At 35.1% G+C, this 14,177-nt stretch overlaps 2 protein-coding genes across 4 annotated transcripts; one reads left to right on the top strand and one right to left on the bottom strand.

The window, feature by feature from the left end:
* The first annotated feature begins 749 nt into the window (after positions 1–749).
* Positions 750–7,928, top strand: LOC125052065. Of its 3 annotated transcripts, none has more exons than XM_047652730.1 (15): positions 750–980; positions 1,105–1,212; positions 1,631–1,761; positions 2,074–2,338; positions 2,987–3,016; positions 3,858–3,929; positions 3,997–4,020; positions 4,089–4,124; positions 4,944–5,003; positions 5,079–5,117; positions 5,217–5,255; positions 5,984–6,181; positions 6,465–6,521; positions 7,702–7,811; positions 7,884–7,928. In XM_047652730.1, the coding sequence occupies exons 1-14, from the start codon at positions 867–869 to the stop codon at positions 7,756–7,758; spliced, it is 1,230 nt and encodes a 409-aa protein (XP_047508686.1). In that variant the 5' UTR covers positions 750–866; the 3' UTR covers positions 7,759–7,811; positions 7,884–7,928. The 3 variants fall into 3 exon arrangements, with proteins under 3 accessions (XP_047508686.1, XP_047508685.1, XP_047508684.1); XM_047652729.1 differs by having other exon boundaries at positions 750–1,043; positions 7,887–7,928; XM_047652728.1 differs by having other exon boundaries at positions 750–1,043.
* A 1,959-nt stretch (positions 7,929–9,887) lies between these two features.
* LOC125051785 lies at positions 9,888–14,006 on the bottom strand. The gene is made up of 6 exons (XM_047652343.1): positions 13,780–14,006; positions 12,916–13,095; positions 12,417–12,548; positions 11,039–11,221; positions 10,370–10,512; positions 9,888–10,190 (listed from the first exon to the last, which is right to left on the bottom strand). Exons 1-6 carry the CDS (start codon positions 13,948–13,950, stop codon positions 9,920–9,922), a joined length of 1,080 nt encoding a protein of 359 aa, XP_047508299.1. The 5' UTR covers positions 13,951–14,006; the 3' UTR covers positions 9,888–9,919.
* Between the last annotated feature and the right edge of the window lie 171 nt (positions 14,007–14,177).

Here is a 14,177-nt window from a genome sequence, read left to right as displayed (position 1 = left end):
ATGGTTTTTGCATTCGTAAAATTAATTAATAAATTTATTGTTATTCGATAACTTATCCGATATTTTATTGCTTATTCTGCTATTCGGGACGGAAACAAATCCAACAAATCAAAAACCATGGCAATCGGTCCAGCCGTTCTCGAGTTATAAGTGTTGTAACAAACACGACTTTCTTTTATATATATAGATTAATAAATATGTAAATAAAAGCATTCAATGAAGAAACACGAAGTTACGTAAATAAAGCAGTAAGTATTGATTAAGGTTATATTTTTTAAATTCAAAAATGTAGTATTCGTGTATTCGAATGCAGTATTATAGATTAAGTAAATTATTGTCTGCTTTGATTGCGAGGAAGTTGCATGGATCTGGTTAGCGCTGCGCCTCTTCCACGTTTAAATATGTGTGGCATGAAATAAAAATTGGCATTCATTTTAGCAGAACTTTGAAAAACTAAAATGAAGCAGGAAACGAACGAATTCCCAAGCCATTAAATCACAGCATGACGGTGACTGACAGCGTTTCCTAATCAGATAATTATGTACATTCATAGAATACATTTTGATATACCCTCTAATGAATGGAGCCATAATATTTTAAATTTCCTACTATTCATTTTTTTGTCAAAAAAAAAAACTAATGAAGGACCAAAGCAAGTAAAGGACCTTCTTAAAATAGTTAAGCTTACATCCGCATAACGGTATACAAAAAGGATTTTAACATATAAAAACAACCTCTATCAATTCATAAAAAGTAATTGAATGACGCTCGTTCGAACTGACTGTCTTTTTGATTGAAGTTATTCAAGCATGGCGTAGCGAAAATTATAACTATTCCAATTATGGCCGCGAAATTCTTAGTAGATAATGCAAGCTCCGTGTAAAGTAAAAATAACGGCGCAACAATATACCGACCCGAGGTTTAATCAAAGCAAAATGAACCTGAGAAATAGCGTTTCGGACCATGTCTTCTACACTTATGTATGCCTGGTTGATGAAGTGAAACCAATAAATAATGGACTTAACTATGAATCCGATAGCGAAGTAAGTAACGGAGATTGAGATATTTATTGATTTTATTTCCCGTTAATAATCTTTTTTTTAGCTGGACAATGACCGGCCCATTCAAGTGGAGAGGTCGAAAGCACTACATGAACTCGTAGAAGCTAAAAAGCAGCTTCAGACAACAGACCTTGAAGAAATGCAGAATGACGTAAGTCGAATATTGTCCATTGATTATTATAAATGTTTAGACAGCCTCAATATGCCTGTAGACGAAGCACGGTGTACTGATCCTCCAACCTAAAACAGGATCCACGACCCGTCTAATTCTGGCCGGCCCAATGGGCACAGTGGCTCGAGAAATTCTATATATCCTGAGCGGCCGGAATAATTTCGCAAGCGCGTTTTAAAGTTCGTCGTTATTGCGCATATTGTAGATGGCTACATGCCTTATATGGGCTATAAAGCCTTTTGGACGATAATATCATAGGATTTTTGATATCTTATAAGATTGTCTGGAAAATATTTCCCGTTGATCTCTTTATTGTTTAATTATTATTATTTAGAATGATAATTTATTTTGCAACGAAATGGTAAATAAATTTATGTAATCATAAACAATTCTATAGAAAATTGCAAATACAAGCAACCTTGAATCACTGCAAGAGGAATTGCTGGAGGATAATAGAAATTGTGCCAATATTTTGAAACTAACCAGAATGAAATGGCTTTCTAGTCAAGAAGGCTCCCCGGAGTCCAGGTTGGTGCATTTATTGTGTAATTTTGAATAATTTTCATATATTTGACGACATTATGTCGTTACAGAAATATAAATGCACTGACAGGCGCCAAAGTGCGAGATAGAAAACAGAATGGTAAGCAGATTAATTTAGAATAATAGTAATTAAAGTAATTGTAATTTAAAAAATAATTGATATAGCAGTTACATACGTGACTGTTTTATTCAACATTTTAAGTAAGTGATTAACCTTCCGTGCCAATACAAATATATGAGTTGGAACACAAGTAAATATAAGAACATCTACCACCGCCAAAATGATAAATTTTTCAGCTCCCCGTCAATAACACCCAGCGCCTCCTCTACCTCAACCTGCAGCCGAGAATCCGAAGAAGGAATTAATACCCGTGTCAGCTACGGCGATAAATGCTTATCAACCATACTACGCTTGGACAGGGAACACAACCTGTTTGGTCTCTCTAACATAGCCATAATTGGAACGAAAACATCACGACGAAGTCGCAAAGATGAGAAACCTGCTTTTCCTCAGACTGCAATAGTACAAGTCTGTTGTGGCAGAGGCTGTTGCAGACATAAGGTAATTTTGTATTTGTACTGTTTGTAGCTGTGAACTGGGGTTCTATCCACGTTAATTTGTGTACTGTTAATAATAATGTATTTCTATGTATCTACATTTTAGAGATGTTTTCAGAAAAATGACTTATGACGGTTTGATAAGAGGCTCCACATATTAGAAATGGGCCTATATAGTTGCCTATTGGCAAGTTTAACTTACGACCAGCATAGGTATTGGTTCCTTTAGGGGAGCACTATTTTGTGGAGGGTCAAGGGTACCGTCTCATGGAAATCAGGATCCGTATGGGGCCTGGTTTCTGATGAATTTTTCATTTATATTGTTACAAAATAGTTTTTATTAGTATCGAATGATCACATAAACATCGCAAAAAATATATCGTTAAGGGAGTTATTATTATTTAAAACTAAAGATTTAACACCTCGAATCAACAACGTTATTAGTAAACCCATACAAGAAAATAAAAACAGTCGAATTGCACTTGCTCTTTTAATTATAGTCCTCTCTCTCGACTCTTTCAATCAAATTGTGTTAACCCTTTGATGTAAAGAGACAGATAGAGGACTATAAATAAAACGGTGCAATTGGACTGTTTTTATTTTTATATGCATAGGATGTTTAATTATAAATAACGACAACACTTTGTTCCAGAGCAACACAGATCTACCAGCATCTCTTAAGGTATAGTAACATGAGGTAGATAGACAATCTAATATATAAAATTCTCGTGTCACAATGTTCGTTCCCACACTCCTCCGCAACGGATCGACCGATTGTTATTATATTTTGTTTGCATATTCAGTAGATCAGTTTGAGAATCGGCTACTATCTATCTTTAAAACCCCTAAGTGATAGGGGGGGCGTCCACGCCAAAATTTTTATATTTTGTATATTTTTTTTATTTCATTATTTTTCACCCCTCTATGATCAACCCCTATTTTTTATTTTTTATTGAAACTTGAACTCCGAGGTTTATATAGAGAAAAAATCACAGAAAAACCTAAAAAGTTTTCTTCCGGAAAGCTGAACATTCTGGGGTAGCATAGAAAAAAGGTTCCATGTTGGTTCCCAAAAAGGTAGGGCAAGTAAAATCACATTAAGGAGAAACGAAGTTCGCTGGGACAGCTAGTTATTAGATAAAAAAAAGCTAGCTAGTTTCATCTTGCGGATTTCGACGCAAGTGCTTCAATGTTGTTTGGCCACTAACTAGGCAAGGCCCGCAGAAAGCTCAGCCTATCTATCGCCTTCAATTCGTCGTTGGCGACAATGGTTAGGTTAGTCGGTCATTCTTCAACTCAAAATTTACAGATTTGAAACGATTGAACCAATAATGGACCGTGTTAATGTTTCGTGTTGTTTGCGCAGCGGTTTTTCCAAAATAATAAGAAATGACTGAATTTGAAATTACACGGCTTTTGAATAAAAATTATTTGAATTGCGCGCCATTCCATAGATATTCTGTAAATGCTAGTTATCGAATCACCAATTACATAGATATTATATTATATTTAATTCTGTTTAGTGCGGCGGATGTAATGGATGTTGTCCAGACCCATCATGTCCAATTTGCATCACATCCTGCGGAACGCCCTGTGTAAGTTAACATTTTATTATGCTCATTGATCGCAATTAAAAAAATAATTACATGTTTGTATTTGCAGGTTGAATCACCTTGCCCGTCGCTGGTAAGTAAACATTTTGTCTTGAAATCAAGTTAAAATTGAATAAAATCAAATAATGTTTTCGTTTTTAGTGTCCGACGTGTCCAAAGGGAAAGTGCAGTTGCAAGGTGTGAAATTAACAATATTACATACTAGTATTGTCTTTTATGTACATAACTTTCACACATTTGATAATAAAACAATTTTTTACCGTATTGAAGTTATGTATTTACAATTATTTTTCATAATTTTGAAATTTAACCGACGTTTCGCGTGCTTTGCAGCGTGCCTGGTCACGGTGACACATAACATCAATCCGGTTAAAAATTGTTTTATTATCAAATATTACATACTTTTAAACAGGCCGAAAATAAAAAACTTATTCCAAAAAGAAAAACTCCTGGATATCCTTTTACGAAGTATTTTTTTTTTTGTATGGCTCTGGCACGATTTGTGCATTAGCCAGCGTCTAGTATAGGATTTTTATAATTCGTGCTGGTCTTTAGAAATTCGACCGTGTCCTCCATGTGCGGTTTAGGCACTCGCCCGGTACCGCACAACCCTCCCAAAGGCCGAGAACAAATTTAAATTAAATTAAAACTTGCCCTCGAACCGGGAATCGAACCCGGTACCCCTCACCGAGCACAACGAAGTATTTAAACACGTGATTATTCGAGGCTTATTAAAGCTGTCAGTTCTGCGCGCGATATGTCATATCCTCCTGTCATGTCGGAAAAGTATTATGGCGCAATGAGATTTATGGAATAGAGCCATTTGCTGTGCGCATAGACTATAAAACATATTCCCGCGTAGATGGCAAGTCTTAATGAAGATTATACGCTGAGGCAGGCTCTTCGCCTTAGTTGTAGTCTCTTTTTACCTAAAATTAAAAATGTTTACAATATTTTTAAATAGTCGTAACTCAATGCTTAATTGTTGGATTCTAGGCCGCACCATGCTCACCATCCAAATGTATGTTGGATTGTTCAAACTGTTTCGGGATGACGGTAATATATATTTTTAAGTGCATATAATGTTTTTACGTTACGTTTATCCTATAACGATAAAAAAAAATTTTTTAGATTCAAGTAAAGAGGAGACCAAAGTACGATCCCGCCCCGGTACGTAACGACACTACTTGCCTATACTTATGAAGAACTAATAATTCTAATTTCATCCGTACTTACTTGAACAACGGTTAATAAATGTTTTGGTTTCAGATTGAATTGACCCCACGATCTAGCTGTATTCTCAAAAAGGTTCACCTAACTTATATATATTTTTTATTTATGTATTTCCATTACGTATAAAATAATCTCTATATGGGTAGTTTTTCAAAGTAAGGACGAAAATGAGTCGGATTTCGGCCCAAGAATTTTTAAACATTTAAGTTGCAGAATTCAGTCTAATAACAAGAGTACAACGTCCTTTAGTATATCCTAAGCCGAACAGTCAAAATATATATACGTTTTGCTACGTTCAGAAAAGATGAGAATAAAAACCAAAGACGATAGGTCTGCGCGTTCTGTTTGTTTATTCTGTGATTAGTCAAGGACATCACTAGTCCAATACGGCGTTAACACGCGACGCGATGCGTCACGGTATTATGTTCAATTACAATCTAACACCCGGATTACTTCTTCTGTCGTTTACCTCAGCTCCCAAATATATTTTGCACAAGATATGTTAGCAGCTATTACTACTTCCCAATGCGATTATTAATACAGTGAAAAGTCTTTAAAACGTCATTCGTTATAACGTAAAAATGAATTAAATTTATTTGGTTTAACCCAATATCCATACATTCATTCTTCTTACCCTTTAACAAATCCTCTCTATAACAAATAAAAATGCTCGGTCACTTAAAATTCGTTATAAAGAGTTAACACTGTATAGTGTATATAGAATAACTGCGCCATCCAGAAGTTTGATTATATATGTACATCTATTGTCCTTTTAATTTTTTTTAGGCAATACATTTTTTCAGCCCATGGCCGCCCGGTCATGTCACCATTTGCCCCACTGCGTACCACCCTCTTCCTGTTTTCCGTACTTGATGCCCTGCTACTGGCCCGCTAGAGCTGGAGCCCCATGCAACGACCCCGCACGATGCTTTCATACTCCACCCTGTAGACCGCCCAGGAAGAGACAAGCTCCTAAGGCACCCGAAGAAATTTGCCCTAAGGTTTGCTAAGACATACTTTAATCGCAAGTTGCATTGCCAAGAATTTATTTTAAGAAAAGTATTTAATAGATAATATTTATGTGTTTAAAAATGCACTTGAAATTAAACTCTGCTGTTAGCGGGGCGCCAAGTTGTATGATTGTAAAATGTCATGAATTAACGCGATTTAATCCAATAATTATTACTTATGTAGATAAGATGAAAATTGACATTTAACAATGCGTAAAATCTTCTCCAATCGAGTCTAAAATTACTTCCATGACATCTATATCGAATTTTTCAGATTGCAAAATGCACTGATAACGAGAACAAAAAATGTGAAAATATGACTTGTCCTGGGGTAATGTATACTTTCTTAACCTTATATATAAAATTCTCGTGTCACAATGTTAGTTACCATACTCCTCCGAAACGGCTTGACCGGTTTTTATCAAATTTTATATGCATATTCAGTAGGTCTGAGAATCGGCTACTATCTATTTAATACCACTAAGTGATAAGGGTTGTCCACCCCTAACCTTTTATTTTTTATTTTTAGACGAAATTTTTAAAAAAATATTTATTTATAATGTGCCATTAAAAAATACATACAACCCTAAATTTTCACCCCTCTACGATTAACCCCTATTTTTATTGAACTAAAAAATGTTTCCTAGAAATAATATAGGTACATATGGCAAAACAACTGTTTGCCGGGTCAGCTATATTATCAACTTTTGGATGTGCGCGCATATTCCAACTTGGTTAGCAAAGCGCCACTCACGCGAGCAATACATATAATGGTGGCTGTACACACTCGTCGAGACACCCCGAGACAGGCTGAGTGCGAGAGTGTACAGAAGAGCTCTCGTCTCGCCTCGTTTCCTCGCACTTGGTCTCGCCTCTCTCGGTCGCCTGTCGGTTTTTTGCGCACGAGTCAAAGGGTCTCGCGAGTAAAACGAGAGTGACCTGTACACACTCGATCAATCATTAAATTTTGGATAATATTAAAACTTTATGATCCTAATTACCAATTTCTGTTGCGGTGTATAGTGACCATCTTCTTCTTCGCCATGGCTTCGTATTTTTTTTAATGGTTAACGTGAAGAAAATTATAATAACTCATTGCACAAAGACAAACAGCAGCAGCAGTTGCCACGTCCATTATCAACAGTGTTTTAAATACAATTAACGTAACGAGTGTGTACAGGCTGCGCTCTTCTCTCGGTCCTCTCGGTCGAGACTCCCGGCGAGAAGCTCTCGCCGAGTGTGTACAGCCACCATAATAAATAGAATTTCTGTTGAGGTACACCTATTTGTTTGTACACTGGCTGAGTTCACAAGAGTTGCTTCCTATATTATTAATTATAAGATTTAGGTATATAAATATATGTTTTCAATGTTTATTATGTAGGTGAATCGGTGTGGGTTTTAATGTGTCGTTCTATCGAATTAGTAATAACTGTAAAGATAGAATAATGATGTGGGAATAAATAAATAAATTAAATAAGTGATTTTGTCTATCTAATCGTTTTTTTTAGAATATTCCCATTTTGAAACAAGCTATTGAAAGCAGATTTGGAAACACCGAAAAGTAAATATGGTCAAACCGCACTGTATTAGCAACAACTCAGCTTGCACCTGCGTTAATGTAAGTACTATATAATATATATATTTATACTACTATATATACATTTAATAAATAATATATTACTTTATATAGAAGGATCCATCCGAAAATACTCAAGAAAGCACCACTAAGAAAAAGGTACTGTCATGAACTTAATATGTGATTATCTACTAATACTTATAATGATAAAACTGAAATTTCAGAAAAAAACAAAAATTATATGCGAATGCTACTCTCCTGGTTGCAAGCATTGCTTTGTTAGAAAACCTAAGGTATTTTTGTTTATTTTGAAAAATCAATCCTATCTTATCCATTGATGAAACTTCAATACCGCTATTAAATAATGAGAATTGGTACCACGTTATTCCCAGACTCTATCATCAGAGTGGGTTTTAAAGGAAATTAGAAATATGATTATTCATGCTATTTGACCATTAATAACAAGGTATTTTCTTGTTTTTGTTACGGAGCTCTCTTTTGCCTGGAAGAGATCATTTATATGCGATGGCCGTCCATTGTACCCAGCTTTAAAATTTGTTGTTCTTGTATTCGTAGAATCGCGAATTTTATCATGAAAGTCTGAGCTCAGTTATTCTCATTTTTGTAAATGTTTGTTCTAAAATTCCCATATTAACCTTGATTACAGATTTCGAAAAGTACTCAGTCATTAGAAGAGCCATGTGCGTAGTATTCCTGGCAGTCGATTTGGAAATAGGGTTGATTAAAAGGATGGTCAGATGAACATAAGGCATCAAAATATATACGAGATAGACTTACGATAAGCGTTGAGCAGTGTATCACATGATTACTTTTAAATAGGAATATTTTCTGAAAGACTTAGTACACACTGTCTCTAAGGGTCACTTGGCGAAGCAAGAGGAGGATTTCCGATGTTGGTAGGTAAAGGAAGCCTGGCCTTGTAAACTTACCTATAAAATAAAATAGTGTAAAAGAAAAAAATTGTGTTGATTTAACTTTAAACAAGTTATCTATTTCAGATGATGCCGATAAAGTAATACCTTTTCATAAATAAACGATTAACTTCAACTATTTGTTTTATTTTACACAAATTAGCTCACGCGACAATTAACTCAAAGGTTCGTAGTTCCTCAATATTATTCATTCTTCTGTTTTTTGGGGGATTACTTGTATAATAAGGTCAACTCTTCCGTTTCCACACATCCCCTAAATAAACATGAGTGCAAGAAGACGGTTTGGCTACTGGACCTCAACTATGAGGAAACAGAAAAAATGCTGACAATAATTAAATAGTTGAGTTTAGAGTTGATTTTTAGTATAATAGTTTTAGCTTTAATAGACTAGGTACCACTTAAGTAATAAAATATAAAACATACACAGACACACACCCACACACATACACATAATTTACACATACCCCATCTGGTTTCCTCTATATATTGTAATGTATTGTATTATATTGTATCTTCTGTCAATCCGAATTGGTGGAGGCCTGATGACCTGTAACACAGGTACTCTTACCTTTAGCAGGCATCAGTCTCACACAGACTTGCTTTTTCCATAAACAGAAGTAAGAATATAACTGTCACTTGCTTATGTCCTAAGTTTAAGTTTTTGTGAGAAAATAAATAAATAAATTCTAATTCTAATTTTTGAAAATTGACAAAAAAGTTATGGATTCATTCGACTCACTCGAATTTTGGCAAGGAATATAGTTTTTGTGTTCATCACCTATAACCCCTTTCGCCTATTGTCAGGAACCTACCTTTCGTGTTGATTCTTAAGCGGGCCATAGACGGACCGCATGTTGCAGCCGATACAGACTGCTGTAAGCGGTCGCCGCACGATCTGCAGTTTCCATACTAAATTCATATTCGCAATACACGGACCGCTCGAGCAGTTCCTGAGCAAACCGGTCCGTCTACGACCCGCTTTAGTTGCAAATAGTATCTATATTTTTTAAAAACAAAGCATGAAACGATACGTTATAACATACCGAGCCATAGTCTTATAAACACTTTTTCCTACTCTATTTTTAAAGTAGATACACTTTTATTATAATTTTACTTAAAATCTTCTATTCCTTTCCTCGGTCGTGGTAAATATATTCAACACGTAAGCTTTATTATTTTATTTACAATACGTAAAAGTCAAGGTTCAAAATCTCTCGAAACGATAAATCTCTTGGCGCACGGCTTGTGAGGTTTTAGTGGGTGTTTCAGTTGGTCCACTACTGTATATGGTGGGGTGCCTTGTGCTATGTGACAATAATCACTGCAGTACATAAAAGGGGGCAGGTTGGTCTGGTATGGGTTAGGGGGGAAGGGTGCCAGGTCAAAGGACTCTCCGTGCCCCCATGACGCGAGGGATGATATTGCAAATGGGACTTTGAATTTCTTCTTCGTTTCCGATTCAAATACTCTAAAAAAATAACATATCAGTATAAATAACTAATATTGAAGTAGTTCAAGGTACAACAAATAGTATAATTCTGAACAATGCATTTGTTATAAGTACACAGGCCATCTGCGTATTCGTATACTTCTATAAAATTGGTTAAGAGACTAGGAAGATTAATTTATAGCATTTGATACACTCACCCCTTAATATTGTTGACGGGATTGTGACATGAGGCCACTTCCTTACATTCTTTTTTCACGTGTATCCTATCATACACGTTTCTATGCACTTTAGAAGTCAACGGCATCCATATTTCTTTGTGCCGGGGACCGAAACCTCGCACCTGTATACAACTATATAAGCTATCCACCAGATTAACCACGAAACCTTTTAGCAGTTGAGTCTCACTTCGGTCATTTAGTAGATCAGAAATGGAGGTCTTAACCACTTTAAATGTAAGTTTCTATTTATATATAAAATTAACGTTTACAGTTGATTAGCAAACGAAATTTTATAGTCTAAGGTTAATTTTTTACGAATAGTACAATTACTCTATGATTAACATAGATAATAATTCAGAATTATTATTACGGTTTCATTACAGTAATTAGCAAACGAAATTTTATGCTAAAAAGGGTTTTCGCAACTATCATACAGCGCCATCTCACCCCAAACCGAGTAACCTTGTTCTGACAGGATATGGTTACAGATACGAATAAACACTAAATTAATATTTCTATTCACCATCGTATTTCGCATAGATATTGCTCTGGGCTTTGTTACACTTTATGTTTCAAATATATGAACTCTAGTAAGAAAAACATAATCGAGGGATTAACTTCGAACTGAATCTTGAGTTTTTAACTCACTTTAGGCACATTGAATTCTGAGTAGAAAGTTATCTGATCCTTAGCTCCGATACCGTACTGGTCTTCCACTGAAAAAGGCTTATGGTAGGCTCGGTATGTAGACACATAGGGATCTAGTAGCCTTCGAAATCCACCCGCACTATCTGGTATCACTGGTGCCTCGTTTCTACCTGCAGCTACTACCTGGAAATGTTTATTATTTCTATAATAAATAGAAAGTTTAAAATGTAGGTGTAAATTAAACGGGTTTTTTTTTAAATATATTCAATACGTTGTGACGACAGTCCCTGCACTTAATGCATTCTTTCATACATTATATAAAGCTTAATACGATTCCATATTCCATGTTTAATACATCATTTGTTCGTACATAATTTTTAACAGTAATCTAAAAAGCTTATAGTCTGAGATCGTGCTTTAAAATTTCTGATATGTGCGCAATTGAGATTTTTCCAAACCGTGAACAAAACATAGTAAGGAAAACGGTATTTATTAGAACATAAACGTGTGTGAGGCACCGAAGGCTGAGGGGGAAACGATTGTACGCTCCGTTCAATACATTTAGACACGATGCGACGAAACACAGTCAAACGTAACGTCTCAACTTGCTCTTTAAATTGTGATTCCTCTAGATTATTATTATTATTATTGTTATTTTTTGCCAGGCCTTTATTCAAGAGGGGCCCATACTGCTTAACAAAGTGATGGAAATAACAATAACTAACTTAGACTATTTACATTTCAGATTCACAATGTAAGAATAAAGTACCAAATAGCTATGCAACACATAAATTATTTGGAAGATAAATTGTGCTATTTGTCACTTCATCGGACTCATAACATATGATGGACTTTATGTGATGAATAGAGCTATCTGACGGTCGTGAAACTATTATAATAATATAATAAATATCTAATTTGGAACTTAAGTGTATAATAACAGAACTGAGGCCCATATTGTTAGCTTTTAATATTTATTTAAATTCTAAACATTTTTATGAAACATATTCTTTTGCTACAAGTGCGCATGTGCAATAATTACTCATTTGACTCGTTCGGTTATTTACGAATTGACTCGAATAACTGCCCGAAGTGGGAAGGTCGAGTCTGAGTGGGGACGAGATTATAAAACACATGCGCACAGGCAAATTTGGGATTATTCAAGTTGGCAGCTCTCTAAAGCTGCGCTATTTTACGTAAATCAATGTGTGCTAGTAAAGTGAATCAAGTCATCATTGGAGTGTTTAATTTCCTACCCTAAGAACTAGACCAACAAGCCTTAACAATATGATTTGTAATTTTTATAGTATGGAACTAAAATGGCTTTATTCTTATTATTTATTATAAAATTGTTATTTTATAAGATTTTGAGCCTTACATCAAAAATGTACTCAGGGTCCGGCGCCTTGACTGTCAGTTCAGGTGGAGCAGTTGGTGTGGAAGTCAGGCCACGGAAGTTGTCCTTCATCTCCGATATCATGATTGGTTGAATGATACTCTTGGCTTGTATCTAGAAAGAAGAGTTATATCACAGATCAGTGTAATTCGTATGTCATACTTGTACTAATATCACCAATAAAATGCCGACGAGTTGGCCATGCTTAATAAATCCAATAGTGGTCTTCGAACCGATGAATGACGAAACCGAATGAATCCTATTAAAATTGATAATTGTACAGCCTAACGAAAAATAAATTAATGATCAGAGGATCACGCTCCTAGCGTAAGACTAGAATGTCAAGATCCAATTCGTTCTTGACGGAACTATGAATAGCACTGCTGGTTCTTAATGACTTCCAATAGCGATATTACTAGCGATCCCGACTTACATAATAACATACGAACTTATACTTATAACATACGAATAATAATATTACCCGTTTCTCAACTCCAGTCATGAAAATGACCCTACGACAGTTGATGGCACAGTCGGACCGCTCCATTGCTTTATTCGGGTTCGGCTTCACGCAGTATTCTCCTGTTGTCGTTCTATAAGATTCCTTTTCCACGACCATATCACGCCCCGTCACGCGATCTGGGAGGGGATCGTCTATTTTCTAAAAAAAATACGATTAGAAAGAAAACTAAACAGCAAGCAGCAGCAGTTTGATTAAGAATTCAACAAAAGCAAAGAAGAAATTATGAGATAGAAAAGTGGATTGATTGTCCAATTAAATAAGGATAAATGCATACAAATTTTCGTTTACACCGTAAATGGCAGTTGATTTAAAAATACAATCGACAAATTTTGTAAGTTTATCACCAAAAAATACATGTATTGCATTATGGCTTTGTGGAACAGTTGGAGTAATGAATTCCAAAAAAAATTAAGGTACTTACGTATTAACGCCACCGCGGCAAAAATTCTGGTACATATTACGATTTAGAAATCCGTCGCTCGAATTTGATGATACTCTTTTTAGAGAACATATTTTTTATAGCAAATTAAATTTAGTTTACTGAAGTATTCTAATTTTATTTTGAATAATTATTAATATGACATCTACATTGATATGGTCATGGGCTAATAACATTGTTGAAGGCTTATTGTTATTGTTTTTGTGATAAAAACATATCTTATAACAAGCATAAAGACATATGATTTTTGCCCCCGGAACTTACTGGAGTAATCAGTATGGCCCTAAGGCTGGAAAATTTGGAGACCCCTGAACCAGACTATTGAACATGCCTACACATTCTAATCTACTTTAGTGAGTAAAAGGAGGTAAAAAGGTACTAACACAGTCCAAGCTGTGCGGTATCGGCGGTATATGCCGGTGGGCGATACTTGCTGATGTCCGCGTTTCATTACTAGATAACCGCAATGGAATGTTGTACTGCACGTTACCCCAAGTATTAACATTTTGTAATAGTAATTCGTTTAACTGCAACGGTTTACGAGGTTGCGCCATTATTAAATTTTAAATCATAAAAATCTTAAACAAACCGTACAATGCGTAAAAACATTTAATTAGACAACAAGAGTTATTGACATTTGACAAAAATACTATCAAATAAATTGACTTTTAAACAGATTAAAGGACTGTTATTTTTATTATCTGCAATGAGTTTGCTTAATAAATTAATGAGTTTGCTTCTGAATTAATCTATGTTTAAATACACTAATACTTTTACGTGG

The sequence above is a fragment of the Pieris napi genome, chromosome 8 (assembly GCF_905475465.1).
Source record: "Pieris napi chromosome 8, ilPieNapi1.2, whole genome shotgun sequence".
NCBI classification, from domain to species: domain Eukaryota; kingdom Metazoa; phylum Arthropoda; class Insecta; order Lepidoptera; family Pieridae; genus Pieris; species Pieris napi.
The sequence above is the reverse complement of the archived record's forward strand: the minus strand, read 5'-3'. Positions and strand labels throughout refer to the sequence as shown.

Bases quoted from the DNA above. Each gene is read 5' to 3' on its own strand.
- LOC125052065 (XM_047652729.1), top strand. From the start codon at position 867: ATGCAAGCTCCGTGTAAAGTAAAAATAACGGCGCAACAATATACCGAC. The intron at 1,044-1,104 runs GTAAGTAACGGA...TCTTTTTTTTAG, and splicing joins ACTATGAATCCGATAGCGAA to CTGGACAATGACCGGCCCAT. The intron at 6,182-6,464 runs GTTTGCTAAGAC...CGAATTTTTCAG, and splicing joins CCGAAGAAATTTGCCCTAAG to ATTGCAAAATGCACTGATAA.
- LOC125051785 (XM_047652343.1), bottom strand. From the start codon at position 13,950: ATGGCGCAACCTCGTAAACCGTTGCAGTTAAACGAATTACTATTACAA. The intron at 13,096-13,779 runs GTTAGTACCTTT...TATTTTTTTTAG, and splicing joins TACCGCACAGCTTGGACTGT to AAAATAGACGATCCCCTCCC. The intron at 11,222-12,416 runs GTAAGGCTCAAA...AAACATTTCCAG, and splicing joins ACCCTGAGTACATTTTTGAT to GTAGTAGCTGCAGGTAGAAA.